Here is a 13,927-nt window from a genome sequence, read left to right as displayed (position 1 = left end):
TAACTTTTTCTATATTTAAAAAAAATATAATTGCACATTTTACAGTGAAATATCGATTTGCACATTAATTTTACATTAAGTACTTGTAAATTCTCATTTTGGAAAAAAAAAAATCATTCTGTCCAATTTAAGGTAGGCTAGGCCTAGTAAGTATATTATAACAAACTTTTTAAAAACAACATTTGGCCAATAGACACAAAGGATTCACAGTACAACAGGCATTGATAAATGATGTTTATTTGTTTAACTCAGTCTAACTGAGGATACACAAACACTACTATAAACTACCCTATGTTTTGGGATACATTACATCAACAATTTTGTTTAGTACTAAAAAACACATATACTATCAGGTATATATTAATCGAAGCTTCCAAGAATACTGAAAATAGAGCTATACATTATATGTAGGAAGCACCACCAGGTCTAAATGCCTTCTCTACAATTACAAATTATATAATATAATTTCAAGTTAAAATAGCATACTAAAAAATAGAACTTTTCACACGTACAGTACAAAACTTTAAAAATACAAAATGGAAATGTTAAAAATATTGGATACGGCACATTATTATTAGACGAGAATAGAAAAGAGGATGAACTACAATATATATGCTTATTTTAATTAGAGCTATTTGTTAAAAAAAAACTTTTTCTTTCAATTTCACATCTTTTTCAAAAACCGATAATACTGTATAATACTTAGAAATGTCTAAAGATGATAATTGTAATTTACTGTCAAAATGTAGTGTTTGGTGCACTAAATATGGGTTGACTATGATGGTAATGATATATTATTTCCCATCTTTCCTTCCACAGGAAATAAATAGGGGTATCCCATGAAAATACATTCACTTGAACACTTCGTTATGATGAAAATCTTGTGCAAATATTATATAAAATGAATAGAAATTTCACTTTGTATGTAGTGAGAGTTTTCTAAAAATGTCTAAAATTCATTTCATGCGATCAAGATTACTGTATTATAAACCTAAAACATAATACATACTCAGTGCAGGGAATAATGTCGCCAGTGTAGCATAGCAGCAAAAAGCTATACAATACAAAAAACTATGTTTCTCGACTCAACAATTAGATGATTAGAAATATTGCTAAACACAATTTTAAAATGAAATTTTTACCCGACACCTCATGTATGTCCTGTTTGGGTTTCCTCTATATGTTTTTATTTTTATATTTATACTCTATACATTTACAGTACTTCGAAAAAAAAATGAACAAATTGTTTAAGTTTTATTTTAAAACTGTGTAAAAATATTATATAAATTTGTGCCGCAACATTGTTAATTGAATTTAGACGGTCGGGTTTGGAATAACCTCAATCCCTTTGTAAGCGTCTTCACTGACCACAGCAGGCTCTTCAACTCCCTGTGGAAGTGACCCTGCTTGGACATGTGCGCTAGCTGTCTGGTTGGTTAGCTGACTTTGTGGAGTTGGTTGGTTATTTTGTTGCATCTGGTTTTGAACCTGCTGATTCATGCCTGGAACCATTGGTTGCTGAATTCCTGGCTGTCTATTTGCTTGAACAAACACTGGTGCCTGACCAGGAACAACAATCATTGGCTGTGCATTTCCTTGAAACGTCATTGGTTGTGGTTGTCCATTCCCTTGGACCAGCAACTGTCCTCCAACTATGTTTGGCTGGACAGGAGACCCTGATGTTTGATTCTGGACACCACAAAATTGATTAGCAGGAATCACCATTGGTTGTGGCATCATCTGTTGGTTGTTTACCAAGGAAGGTATCATACCATGCTGTGTGATTGGTACTGGTACCATCATCAGGTTACCATCGGTTGTCATCACCATTTGGTATGCAGTATTGGTCTGAAAAATAAAAAAAACAAATAAATAAATTGTTACAAAACCTTAAAAAATCATTAAGAAATAGATAACGTTTTTAATTAATGAGTATTTATATATATATATTATATACGAGCACACACAAAAATTACAAAAATCATTGAGATATAGAGAATGTACAGTTACTTTTAAAAATAATGTAGCCATATCGAAAGGGGAATAACTTGCACCTCAAAATGAATTTCTTAACACCTGGGTTATAGTAATAGGCCTAGACTAGAAATTCTGTGACAGGAACACCTCATGTAAACTAGTGAGGTCTAAAATTGTAGTTTAAAAAAAATTAAACCAAAACACACAACATATTGTTTTGAGTATTATTTACTATCTTACAAATGAATTTCTAGTTTAGTTTTATCGAACAGGTAAGTAACTCGCAAATTAAAAGATGGATAAACTAGATATTATGATGGTAGAGTAGAAACAGTTGTGAGTTACAACCTGGTCAGGATTGAACCTTGCACCCTGAAGGCAAGTACAAAAGCTGCAGCTCTACTACAAAGTAAATGAGTAAGAATGTGTTTCAACTCCATACATATTTCTTATCCTTCATTATTAGTCTTCCAAATTTAAGAATTTATATAAATAAACTTACCTGAGTTTCAACACATTTACAATTAGTGCAACACCCATTACGGCAACACATGTAACAACTAAGTTGTGAAAAAGACAGACCAAACGTTGCCATGCAAACCAACATCTCCAAAACACCAAAGCCAACAATTAAACAGTCTATAATTACCTGCAAAAAAATGATGTTTATCAGTTAATACAATAAAATAATGTGTCCTTATCTCTTTCTATTTTTATTGCCAAGGATAACCATAAGCGAATTCATTCACTATCCTTCTTAGTGGCAGTCCTGTTCACAAGACAAACATAAACAAAGTCTTATTACAAGTCTTTGGGAGTGGAGGTGTGGTGGTGGGTTCAAATAATGTGTCCTTATATGGTGGTATTTTTTTTATCAACAACAACCCTGGGATTTAAATTCATATCCACAGAATCACTCAGATGATTGAGGTCTTGTCCAACCCTTTTATTGTGGAAAGTAAACATGTTAATTACAATATTTTCAAACAAAGTAATTCCAAATTAACATTTACAACTAAATAGCCTTACCGCTTCTGTATTGGCAATGCAAGTGTCACCAAGATCACAGCAGTATCTTCTAGGATCAGGTGTACTAGAGTTATATGAGTTATGAGTACCATCAGTACACCATTCAAAACATTTTGGAGTGCAATCTGGTTCCGCAGGAATATTAGCAGCTGCCCAGATGAACATGTTAATAGACATAATGAATGCTAAAACAGAAAAGGCTAAGAAACAAGGAATCTGAAAGACGAAGATGTTATGTTCTTTAGTCTACACTATCAAACTAGTTTGACAAAATGTCTATATATGGGCACATCACATTTTTTTGTCACATAAAGTTTGATAGTGTAGACAGAGTTTTAAACATAGAATACTGGAAACAAGTGAAAAAAAAACACATACAGAGTGAATATCCAGCGAAGAACTTTGATTTTAGACAGAACAGCATGTCAAAATGTTTAGTTTTAATATCTAATAAGTGACTTACATATGCCCCTTTCTCTGTAGTACTCAGAAATCCACAAAAACCAGTCACCATAAATATCTGTAAATAAATATTCAAAGTAAATATTCAATAAGTGTTAGGTTTCCTTAACATATAACATAAGATAACAAATTGAATACAATTTGTAATTTACTTTTAATTATTTTAAATTTGTAGTCTATGAACATCAAATGTCTTAAATGTCCAGTAGTAAACTGGACTGTACTGACACTGGCAGTTATAATATAAAATATGTGGGTTTTTAAAATGAAATGCTCTTTGACATAAGCAGCTATTACACTGTACTAAGGTAATTCATGTTTTAATATAATAATTTTCATACCAGTATCCCTGTCCAGATTGGCATTCCAATATGAGCATATCTACATTCAACAATTAATGCTCCTATTCCAAGTCCAACACTGATGACCCCAATGCTCATGTGAATGATATTTAAGATGATAGTGGCCTTACGATGACCATTACTGTCACATGGTGTCCAACATGGCTTCATGAATGATGATGATGACTGACCATTAGGTTCTGATCCTGACTCTATACATGGCACATGATATTATTAATATAGACAGACATAAAAGAAATTCTAAACTGCCCAGTGATATACTAGATATTAATTAATTTTAAATGGTAAAGATGAGAAAATCAATACAATTGAGATATGCAACATTCTGCTTGATATTTTAATTCTGTCCACTTACCAGAAGACTGGGATGGAACAACAACTTGTCCTGCTTGCTACAGTATAAACACAAAAACAACAAAAAAGAAGTTCTTTGATTTAGAATATTTTTTTATTTTAGGAAAATTTATGATTTTATGAAAGTTTTTGGTTTTTAAAGAGTTTCCGATTTTGTAAAAGTTTCAGATTTTGTAAAAGTTTCAGATTTTAGAGAGTTTTTATGATTTTGGGAAAGTTTCTGATTTAGGAAAAGGTTTTTTTTATTTTGTAAGAGTGTCCGATTTTGGAAGATTTTATGATTTTGGGAGAGTTTTTGGTAAAGTTTCTGATTTAGGAAAAGGTTTTTTTTTATTTTGGAAGAGTTTTTGGAAAGGTTTGGATTTTAAAAAGTTTTCTATTTGTGAGTGTTTCTAATATTTCTGATTATGGAACAGTTTCTGATTTTGGGAGAGTTTTTTTTTATTTTGGAGTTTTTGGAAAAGGTTCGTGAGTTTGAGAGAGTTTTTTTTTTTTTTTTAGTGTTTCTGATTTGAAGTTTTCTATTTTAGAAAACTTGATAATTGTGATACAAGCCAATTTATTTTGTTTTTTTATATTAAGTAAGAGGACTTACCATATTATTCTTTTTCAAACAGCAGAGTTTGACCCAATTCAGGTCACGTAAACTAATAGTACCAGCTGCTAATGATGTAACCATGACAATAACACCAACAACCAGGATTCCAAGATCAATCAAAACATTCCCCCACTAAAAAAAACGTTTTAGAGCTATGTTAGTGAAGATGGATAGTTGTACTGTAGGTCATGCATTCATGCACAGTGAATACTATGAACAGTGAATACTATGATTTGTGTCTCTGGTACAATATCTCATTAATGAGAGAATCGAGCAAATGGTACTGACAATATTATCTGTCAGGACTATACACATCTGGGAAGAATAATGCTACCAATGTTTGGAAGAACCAAAACCAGATGTACAGTGGTCTGCCCTGAACACTATTAAACATAATAAAGCTTACTCTCTATATCATTCATAGCAGTATTGTCATGATTATTAATGAATTACAGATAACCAATACCTTTAAGCTGAGTTTTTCATCATAACAACAGCCATCATCACCATACCAATACTTGCAGTCATAACTTGAACAAAACTGCTCCCAGTTACCCTCTCTTAAAGGAAGAGCAATCAGCATAAAAACAAGAAGGGTAATACCATAACCAAAGCAAAACAGGTTTAACCATCCATAGACAATTGCCTGAAATTTAACAAATTTCATATTATTATTTTGACTCACAATAAAATCAAACTTTCAGAGCCAAAGTATTATTATTTATAATCTACTACTGTATGATAAACAGGGGTGGATCCAGCATTATATATTGGGGGGGGGGGGGTATGGGGATGGTGTGGCCTAAACATTTCATATAATAAAAACGATCCGTCGGGTTGCAGAAATAAAAAAATACTCATTCTCTTTTCTTTTAAAAAGACATAGCTGTTAAATTTTGGAGGGAGGGGGGGGGGGGGGGTGCACCTGGTAAAGACATAAGCTTATGCTTCTACAATCAAGATTATAGAGTAATTTTGTTGGTGATGGTGGGAGTTAAATTTCTTTCAGGTTCCATCCACCCTAAAGCCTATTTTAAGGTCTTCCTCCTATCCAAGAAAAGTATTGTTTTATTTCTTTATTCACCAAACTCTCTACTACTTTTGTTACAGTACATCCCTAATAAATCCAGCTGAGAATGGACAATAATACTATATTATATATGTTTTTAGCAGGGAATTTAACAAATGTAAATAATGATCATTGTACTGTACCAGAGCTCCATGTTTTCTAACAAACAGTCCAACCACACCAGTACTAATAAGCTAAGAAAAGAGAAAACATTATATTGGAGCTTATATACACTTACATTTTGTATCTACAATACATAGTGTGTTGCCATGTTATTTGAATGAATCTAAACCAAAGTTCTTAAATGACATCACAGTATAACTCCTACTTACACCTTAAAATCCAAGATGTTTGTTGTTGTTTTTTTTAACTTTATGTTCACATCTTTATTTATTACAGCATGTTAGTTGGTACATGGGGGTATGAAATGACAATTGTATATACCTCATGGTTAGTAAATTTTCTTATGTGACCATTTGAGGACTCAGCAATATTAACTATCACCTACACATCGTAGACTTGCCCAGTAAATGACATGCTGGCTGGTGAACATGATGTTTAGTTAAATAAACTATGGCAATTCATTTTTCCTTACCAGAACACCAGCTGGGATTGACAATCCCTTGAACGTACAGCCAAGCACACAAGCTGTAATGCCCAATCCAATCGACAAAACTCCACAGACAATGTACACAATGCTGTGTAGTTTGATGGGAGTAGTGTTAATCTTTGAACGAACAGGACCGCAACAAGACGGCTCTACCATCTCCTCGTCTTGCCATCTATTTGACCTTTGACCTGCTGTAGTATCAGGAACTAATAAGTCTGTCATTTTTTACCTGCAGAAAAAAAAGTTTACACAATTTATGTATGTCTTAATGTTTCTTAACTATTATTATTGAACCAAATTTTATTTTTAAGGATTTGGTAGACAAAAGATTTTAGGAGATTTAAATGAATTATAATTTATTAAATTCAATTATTTATTATCAAGAACTCAAATAATATTTGATTTCCTTTATTATTTTCTAACTATTCTTATTATCATCCAATCCATTCATATGTCTCTTTTCAAAATAAATAACTTTTCGACTGTCTGTGCTCCTAAATATTTTTTAATACATTTCTTCTAATCTTCATTTTTAAATCATATTTATAAAAAAAACATAAACAAAACTATTTTTTATCTAGATACTTAGGCCTATGTCTATTTCATTTAATTACATTTCATCAAATCCTTACTTAATTAACTACAGCACTTCTCCAGCATAGTAGTGTAGGCCTACTAGTACTTCTACGTATCAGGAGGTACCGGGCTCTGTGTGGTGGTACCCGACCCGCCTTCTACTACACTACAGTACCTAAGTATATTGGTTCCAGTATATTGGCCTAAAAGTACGGATTTGACATTTATATCTTGTCAATTACTTACCAATAATTTGTTGTCAGCTACAAACAGATTTAATGGCTAGTAATATTTGGATGGAATATAAAAATGTGTTAAATTATTCAATGGAATGCCATGCCAACTTTTTTTTTGCGAGGAGAGGATGTTTTTGTTTTTGAAGAATGACGTATTGTTGGCACACAATCGTAAGAGGGAGACAGACACATAGCAAATCTCTTTTTTTTTTGGTGTTTTATTTTGCGGTTTAGTGTTAGTATTTCGTCAAATTAGTAAATACCAGGTGTAATTGGGTAGACGGTCAAATTAAACATGCAAGTCGACTTTGTGGTATCGTCGGGTAATAATGATATGAGAGAAAGATCTCCTCCTAATTAAAAAAAAAATAAATCAGAAAACTGAACATGGTAGGCCTATTTATTATGATGATTTTAAATTAATATGAATATTTATTTATTTTTAAAGAATTATTATATTTGACCGGACTATTTAGTTACAGGTATTGTAGAATTGTGAATCCGGTTAATTACAAATATATACTTTTATCTTTGTTAAAATAATACCCGACTGAATAGCGGGTAATGAACCGAATGGCCAAGCAAGATGTTGCGCGAACACGATATCAACTTCCAATAACTTTTGTTGACGCAACAATATCGTCTGCTGCAGATCAACTGTGGTAAGCTACAGAGTATAGGCCTATTTTTACTGACGTATGTTCGACAAGTTATTCACATAAAAGCTATAGAATTGAAAATGTTTCTTACACGCGCATTACATTTTGTTTTAATACAATCTGTATGTATTTATAAATGCCAAGCGAGATGCGAAAGTTACTCCTGGACACAATGGACGTTATGCGTGGACAACTTGCAAGAATATCGAGTACGAGAAGTACAAGATGTCGATGCTTGTACAGGTGGATTGCCGCCTTGCAATGTGTCGTCTGCCGAATATAGAGTATACCAGGTATTGTAAGTTATTATTCGATTGTGGGACTAAGTGTGCAGCAATGTGGTTGGTTCATGATGATGATTTGGAATAATTGTGACTTTTGAAGATACACTTTTCCTGCCTCTTTTAATTCACTTCTATTCTTTGAACTACTTTTGTAAAAAAAAAATGTAAAAATGATTATTAGGACAGTACGAGAACGAATACAGTACATATACAGTAATGATTTTAATCCATAATTAGAGTATAGCATGCGTCATTCATGTTATCCTGTATGTCGTTATTCAATAGTTTATAAAATGTTGTCGATTATTTTTAGTGCTCAATACCACAGACAGATGTCGATGTGACCATCCAAACTATAAGATCGGAAATATTATCCATTGGTAAGTTGTCAATGAGTCGTGTCGTCGCCGAAATAATAATAATAATGCTTAAAAGCGGCATGTAGGGGAGGCCTAGTGATGTCAGGTTAAATATCTTCAAATATAAAAATTGGCAAATTAAAATTCTAATACCACGATTACACGTTAAATGTTTTGCATTAACTGAGAAACCATCCAACCAAACAGTAAAACATAATGTTAAATATTGATCTAAAAAATAGCCATAAACATCTCTTTTCTTGCTTCTTGTGATAAAAGAACCAAATGTTACGGCAGTAGCTGTTCACGTGTCAAGGGGTAGCGCCACGGATCGACTGAGTATGAGCAAATATTACCAAGCGGCCTATGGCTCGGTAAGTAAACATAATGAAAGAGGCGAGTAGGGACGTAGATTAGAGGTTACATTGATGTAACCACAATGATGATGTCTCGGGAGAAGACATAATGAGTGAAAGAGTGAGACAAGAAGACCATACTCTGTGTCACACAAGATGGAAGAGAGTCGATCTAGAAAATATAGAAATTAGACGGAGAAACACATAAATTAAGAGATTCCCAGATGATTTTAACATCTGGAAAAAAAGGGGGAAAGCAAAAAGGTTGGCGTACAGATGAAAAGAGAAAACAACAAATAGAAAAGTTAATACAAATACTAAGGGCAGACAATGGATATGGATGTCAATACAGAATAGGAAAGATAAATAAGAGTAAAAGCAGGGTGGCGAATGATGAATATTAATATTTATGTAATGCTTGCTCTCAGCAAAAACAAAACTATATAAACAAAGAAGGAACCTGTACTTATTAATTTGTTTTCAAAATGAAATCTTTGTTTTAGAATCTTTTGCAAGATTTGTCAGAAGCATTTCCAATTATAGCAACTGATTGTTGGGCATCATTGATTGGCGGAACAACTGACCACGTGACAAAGTCTCTGAAAAGATCCATACTTCTCGAAGAATCTGATCGCGCAAGCACACTACTCATCACTAATGGCAATGAGGTAAAGTGGTATTTTAAAAAGAGGGATGATCAGTGTATTTGTATGCTTTAATATCATTTGCTTTATGTTTTTTCTCTTGTAAATTGTTTTATTATTCTTCTTATGTTGTGTATTATGTATTCTATTAGTGGTTTTTTTTTTCTTGATAAAGCCACGCGAGGGAACCAGTAACTCACTTAACTTGAAACATTTGGGAAACATTGAATTTCGTTGAAATACCAATATTAGTTTTAGGTTTGGTCATACTATTATTATACTTATATTATTTCTATCTTAAGACTTATTTTGATTTTAACAGGAAATTCAACGTATTCAACAACAATATAAACTTGGTAAGTACTTCAGTGAATACTAAGAAAGCTCGACAGTGATATATTTATATTCTAGAGTAAGTCTGACGCAACTGGTTAACTGTTAATAATTTTATATGGGCCTACAATGTGAAAGTGTATTGATCAATTATTAAATAACGTGTACATTTCGAGAGTATAGAAGCAATGTGACTATTTTGTAGAACGTTGTTATTTTCAGATACCGGCGAATCGTTAGATCAAGCTTTGGTACAAAGATTTAGTGGCGATGAAGAGAATGTCTTAAGATCTCTCGCATCTGTAAGTGGAGACTTCTTTTTCATACTTATTTAGGTTTTTATTTCGCGTCGTAGATGGGATGTGTTTTGCAAAATACTTGAAACTTATTGTGTGTGGGTATGTACTACATAGGCTAATTTGCCTCTTGTGACCCACAGTCAGTTATGATTTGAAGTCCTTATTTGACCAGTACTTGTGCAATTTTCCTTCAAAAACGTTCACAGAATGATAGAATCATACTATTGTGAATCATAGTATTTGCTTGTAATGAGGTTCTTCTATAATATTAATATCTGGCTTTCTGTAGGCCCAGAGAAATGAAAATGGTGTGGTAAAAGCTGAGAACGTAGAGAGCGACACCTACAATCTTCGACAGGTAAAACGTCAACATAAAATGTTATAGTTATAATTACATTATGAAACAATGTTTAATATAATTATTAGTAGTGTAAACAAGGTTACCTAAAATGTTGATTTTATTTTCATTCAGTCCTTCAAACAAAATGAAATAGACTAGTATTATTTTTAATCATAACATAAGAGCACAATATATTTAACACTTTATTTAGGCTGTATTTTCTTCTGATGTAAGCGAGTTATTACGACTTCTAGGCGCCCAGGATAAGACACATCTCAACGATGTGTTCAATCAATATAAAATAGTAAGTGTTCACTTAATGACAATGAAAAAAAAGTCACATTTTTAACAAAAAAGTTGCAAAACATACATGTTTAAGTGATTTTTATAAAATTCTTTTTTTCGTTTGTTTGGTATGCGCATAAATCGATTACAACTTATTTTACGAAATAGTATGCGATACATCTTTACGACAAATCGCACACATTAGAAAGTTTTGGATTGTGCGCATGCGTATCTATGTGTAAATATACTTTTTGTGATCGGAAAATGCGCAACAATCCAGAAACCGATTCGCGCGAATATATTCGCTTATAGAAAAATAGACTAAACGAACATTTACTCATAGGAGATATAATATTTCAAAAAACGCCACCAATGTTATTCGATTTATTACGATTAATACGCCGATCCAGGTCAGCTTATTATACCGTTAAATCATAGGTGTGGTCAATGAATACACTGATCTTAACTTGAATGATTGAAATTAAGATCACCTCCAATTCATTTATCATAATAATACAAAAAATAATACATTTTTGTTCCCAATTTATTATCAAAAACAAACATTTATAAGAGAAAACAAGGTTAAGAAAATAAAAAACTTACGAAATCTAGTATACATTTTTATATAGACGTATGGCCGGTGGATACAATATCACATAAAACGAAAGATTGTAGGAAACGTACAGGCGAGTTTCTTAAACATAGGTAGGTATTTCTAATACAAATCTAAAACATCATTAAGGCGATTGCAAAGTTTAGTTAAAAAGTCAAATAATGTATTTAATAATAATAACTATAGTTCATAAATAAATAAATCATAAATCCCGGGATGTGAATTCTGGGCTTATTAACTACCAGGAAGAGAAGTGAAATGTGCCCAAATATGGACATGATGATGTCCTATAACTACCGTATTTGGGTATATCACTACCGTATTTGGGCATATCACTACCATATTTGGGCATATCACTACCATATTTGGGCATATCACTACCGTACTTGGGCATATCACTACCGTATTTGGGCATATCACTACCATATTTGGGCACATCACACTTTTTTTTGTCAAACTAGTTTGATAGTGTAGACAGAGCTTTATCGTATTACATTCTGCTTGTCGGATTGTCAACATTAAAAAAAAAACATGTTTCTGATTTTCACCTAGCTGATTATATTACCGATGAAGCCAAGTTTTGTGCCGTGAAACTCTTCTTTGCTCTTGGATTAGCGACAGATACGACACTTGATGAAGAAGCTGTTGAAACTACCCTGGTAGACTGTGCAAAGGTACATCTGATGATAGCTTTCTAAATTACAGACCATTGGCAATTACTTACAATCATTTTTCTACGTATATATTTTAACATGTCTTTCAATTTTAATTACAATTTATCCTTTAACCAGCATCAATATTTAAGCATGTTTCTTAAAGGACAACTTTACCGAGAACCATTTGACAACGTATTGCGAGATTTACGATATCGCCGCGCGCGCTCGCCGTACAACCATCGCCGTAAATTGATGTGACGTCAAGTGTGCTTAGCGCAACATATGCCTCATGAGTTTTTACAGTTGTTAACATACAAGAGATAGGGTACTATCTAGATAGGCAAAATAAACAATAAAACAATTCAACATTTATATTTTATACGATTTATTTTTAAAAAGTGTGTTTTTCGCGGTTTTGATTCAATATAGACGAACTATACGAACACATAAAGATTCAAATGGCGACCCTATTTAAAAAAAAATATACATAGATATATGCAAAGTTTTTGAAATGAATAGTAAAAAAGTACGATGCGATGCATTCGAATAATTAATCGCCAAGTGGAAACAGTTTGCTCATTATTTATTAGTCCCAAATACAACTAATTTGTGAATATTTATTCATTCGCAATTTGGATTTTTGAAATCAACATCATGCATAATAACACTATATTCAAATCAACAGTTGTACGCTTATGAATCATATGCATTTTCAAAAGGATTATTATTTTAAAGGTCATAGATATAGATGGTTTTATATTGTTCGGTGAATAACTAATGAGCTTGCAGAATAGCTGTGAATAATTTAAATTATATGCTGGCTGAGAGATACCAGTAAAGTGACGTCATTTTGTCTGATGACACGAGTTCACCACGAGCGTGTTGACTAATTTCGAAGTAACAATAACCATGGGGAAAATACGACATTCCAACTGAACATACATTTTCTGAAAATGACATTTAATATCACCATTCTTTGATGCCACAACAATGTAGTTTTATAGTTACAACATTAAACATGAATATACATTATAACATTACTTAGTTGTAACTCGAATGTGTGACAGATCACGTGATAATAAAATAGTGTTATTAATACACTTCTTCTTTCTTATCAATTGATTTATACATGTTGACTATTGTTGTAATTATGCCATCGCTTAAAATGTTGTTTTTAATCATTAATTTTGTCGTTCTTTTTTAATTAAAGTGAAGTATTTTTAAAGAATAGTTTTATTTCTTTAAATTAAAAGAGTAACATATATAATAATAAATATTGTTTATCTTCTTAGGTCAATCTTTGCCAGACTGTGCTCAAATATCGCGAGATATACAACAGAAACCTGGCAGACGATATCGAAGCGCACTATCACGGAACATGCGCACAACTATTGGTACCGCTTGCAAATATGGAAGAGGAGATGTGACCCTTTGTAATCTGTTACACGTTCGATGATCGATAAAATATCGATATATATCGATAGATATTTATCAAGTAGTTACATTGATGGGTTATGTTTAATTTAAACACACGAGCAGAGGATTTGAATTCCATTATGTCATTTTTAAAATGGTCAAAGTAAACCCATATAGAGTGACCTTAACTTAGTTAAACTAATAAATGAAACTTGATCAAGGTGGAGGGATTTGTGTATAACCAAGGAAATTAAGAGTGAAAACCAGGGAAGATTGAAATTCACTCTTCCCTGGTATAACTAAATTAATTTTGCTTAACACATTTTGTAGGTAGTTTTTGTTGACAATTGACAGATCACAACAATCTTAATGATTGATTTCCAATGTTCGATATACCTTGGTGTGTTGAA

General features: G+C 32.3%; 2 protein-coding genes across 2 annotated transcripts; one reads left to right on the top strand and one right to left on the bottom strand.

The window, feature by feature from the left end:
- Window positions 1-267: 267 nt before the first annotated feature.
- LOC144854649 (uncharacterized) lies at window positions 268-7,409 on the bottom strand. The gene is made up of 11 exons (XM_078712587.1): window positions 7,284-7,409; window positions 6,447-6,690; window positions 5,995-6,045; window positions 5,249-5,428; window positions 4,780-4,914; window positions 4,186-4,222; window positions 3,810-4,021; window positions 3,470-3,526; window positions 3,007-3,222; window positions 2,480-2,626; window positions 268-1,848 (listed from the first exon to the last, which is right to left on the bottom strand). Exons 2-11 carry the CDS (start codon window positions 6,681-6,683, stop codon window positions 1,315-1,317), a joined length of 1,806 nt encoding a protein of 601 aa, XP_078568713.1. The 5' UTR covers window positions 6,684-6,690; window positions 7,284-7,409; the 3' UTR covers window positions 268-1,314.
- Window positions 7,410-8,012: 603 nt separating this feature from the next.
- LOC144854549 (annexin A13-like) lies at window positions 8,013-13,738 on the top strand. Its single transcript, XM_078712495.1, has 11 exons — window positions 8,013-8,225; window positions 8,530-8,596; window positions 8,855-8,949; window positions 9,435-9,599; window positions 9,898-9,931; window positions 10,131-10,210; window positions 10,497-10,565; window positions 10,759-10,851; window positions 11,462-11,537; window positions 11,998-12,119; window positions 13,394-13,738. Exons 1-11 carry the CDS (start codon window positions 8,013-8,015, stop codon window positions 13,526-13,528), a joined length of 1,149 nt encoding a protein of 382 aa, XP_078568621.1. The 3' UTR covers window positions 13,529-13,738.
- The last annotated feature ends 189 nt before the right edge of the window (window positions 13,739-13,927 follow it).

Source organism: Antedon bifida, chromosome 10, assembly GCF_963402885.1.
Source record: "Antedon bifida chromosome 10, ecAntBifi1.1, whole genome shotgun sequence".
NCBI lineage: Eukaryota > Metazoa > Echinodermata > Crinoidea > Comatulida > Antedonidae > Antedon > Antedon bifida.
Note: the sequence above shows the minus strand (reverse complement) of the source record. Positions and strands in the feature narration are given on the sequence as shown.

Coding starts and splice junctions, on each gene's coding strand:
- LOC144854649 (XM_078712587.1), bottom strand. CDS start 6,683: ATGACAGACTTATTAGTTCCTGATACTACAGCAGGTCAAAGGTCAAAT. Junction 4,915..5,248: donor ATGAAAAACTCAGCTTAAAG/GTATTGGTTATC, acceptor CGTTTTTTTTAG/TGGGGGAATGTTTTGATTGA. Junction 3,223..3,469: donor CTACAGAGAAAGGGGCATAT/GTAAGTCACTTA, acceptor TTCGTCTTTCAG/ATTCCTTGTTTCTTAGCCTT.
- LOC144854549 (XM_078712495.1), top strand. CDS start 8,013: ATGTTTCTTACACGCGCATTACATTTTGTTTTAATACAATCTGTATGT. Junction 9,932..10,130: donor TCAACAACAATATAAACTTG/GTAAGTACTTCA, acceptor TGTTATTTTCAG/ATACCGGCGAATCGTTAGAT. Junction 12,120..13,393: donor CCCTGGTAGACTGTGCAAAG/GTACATCTGATG, acceptor TTATCTTCTTAG/GTCAATCTTTGCCAGACTGT.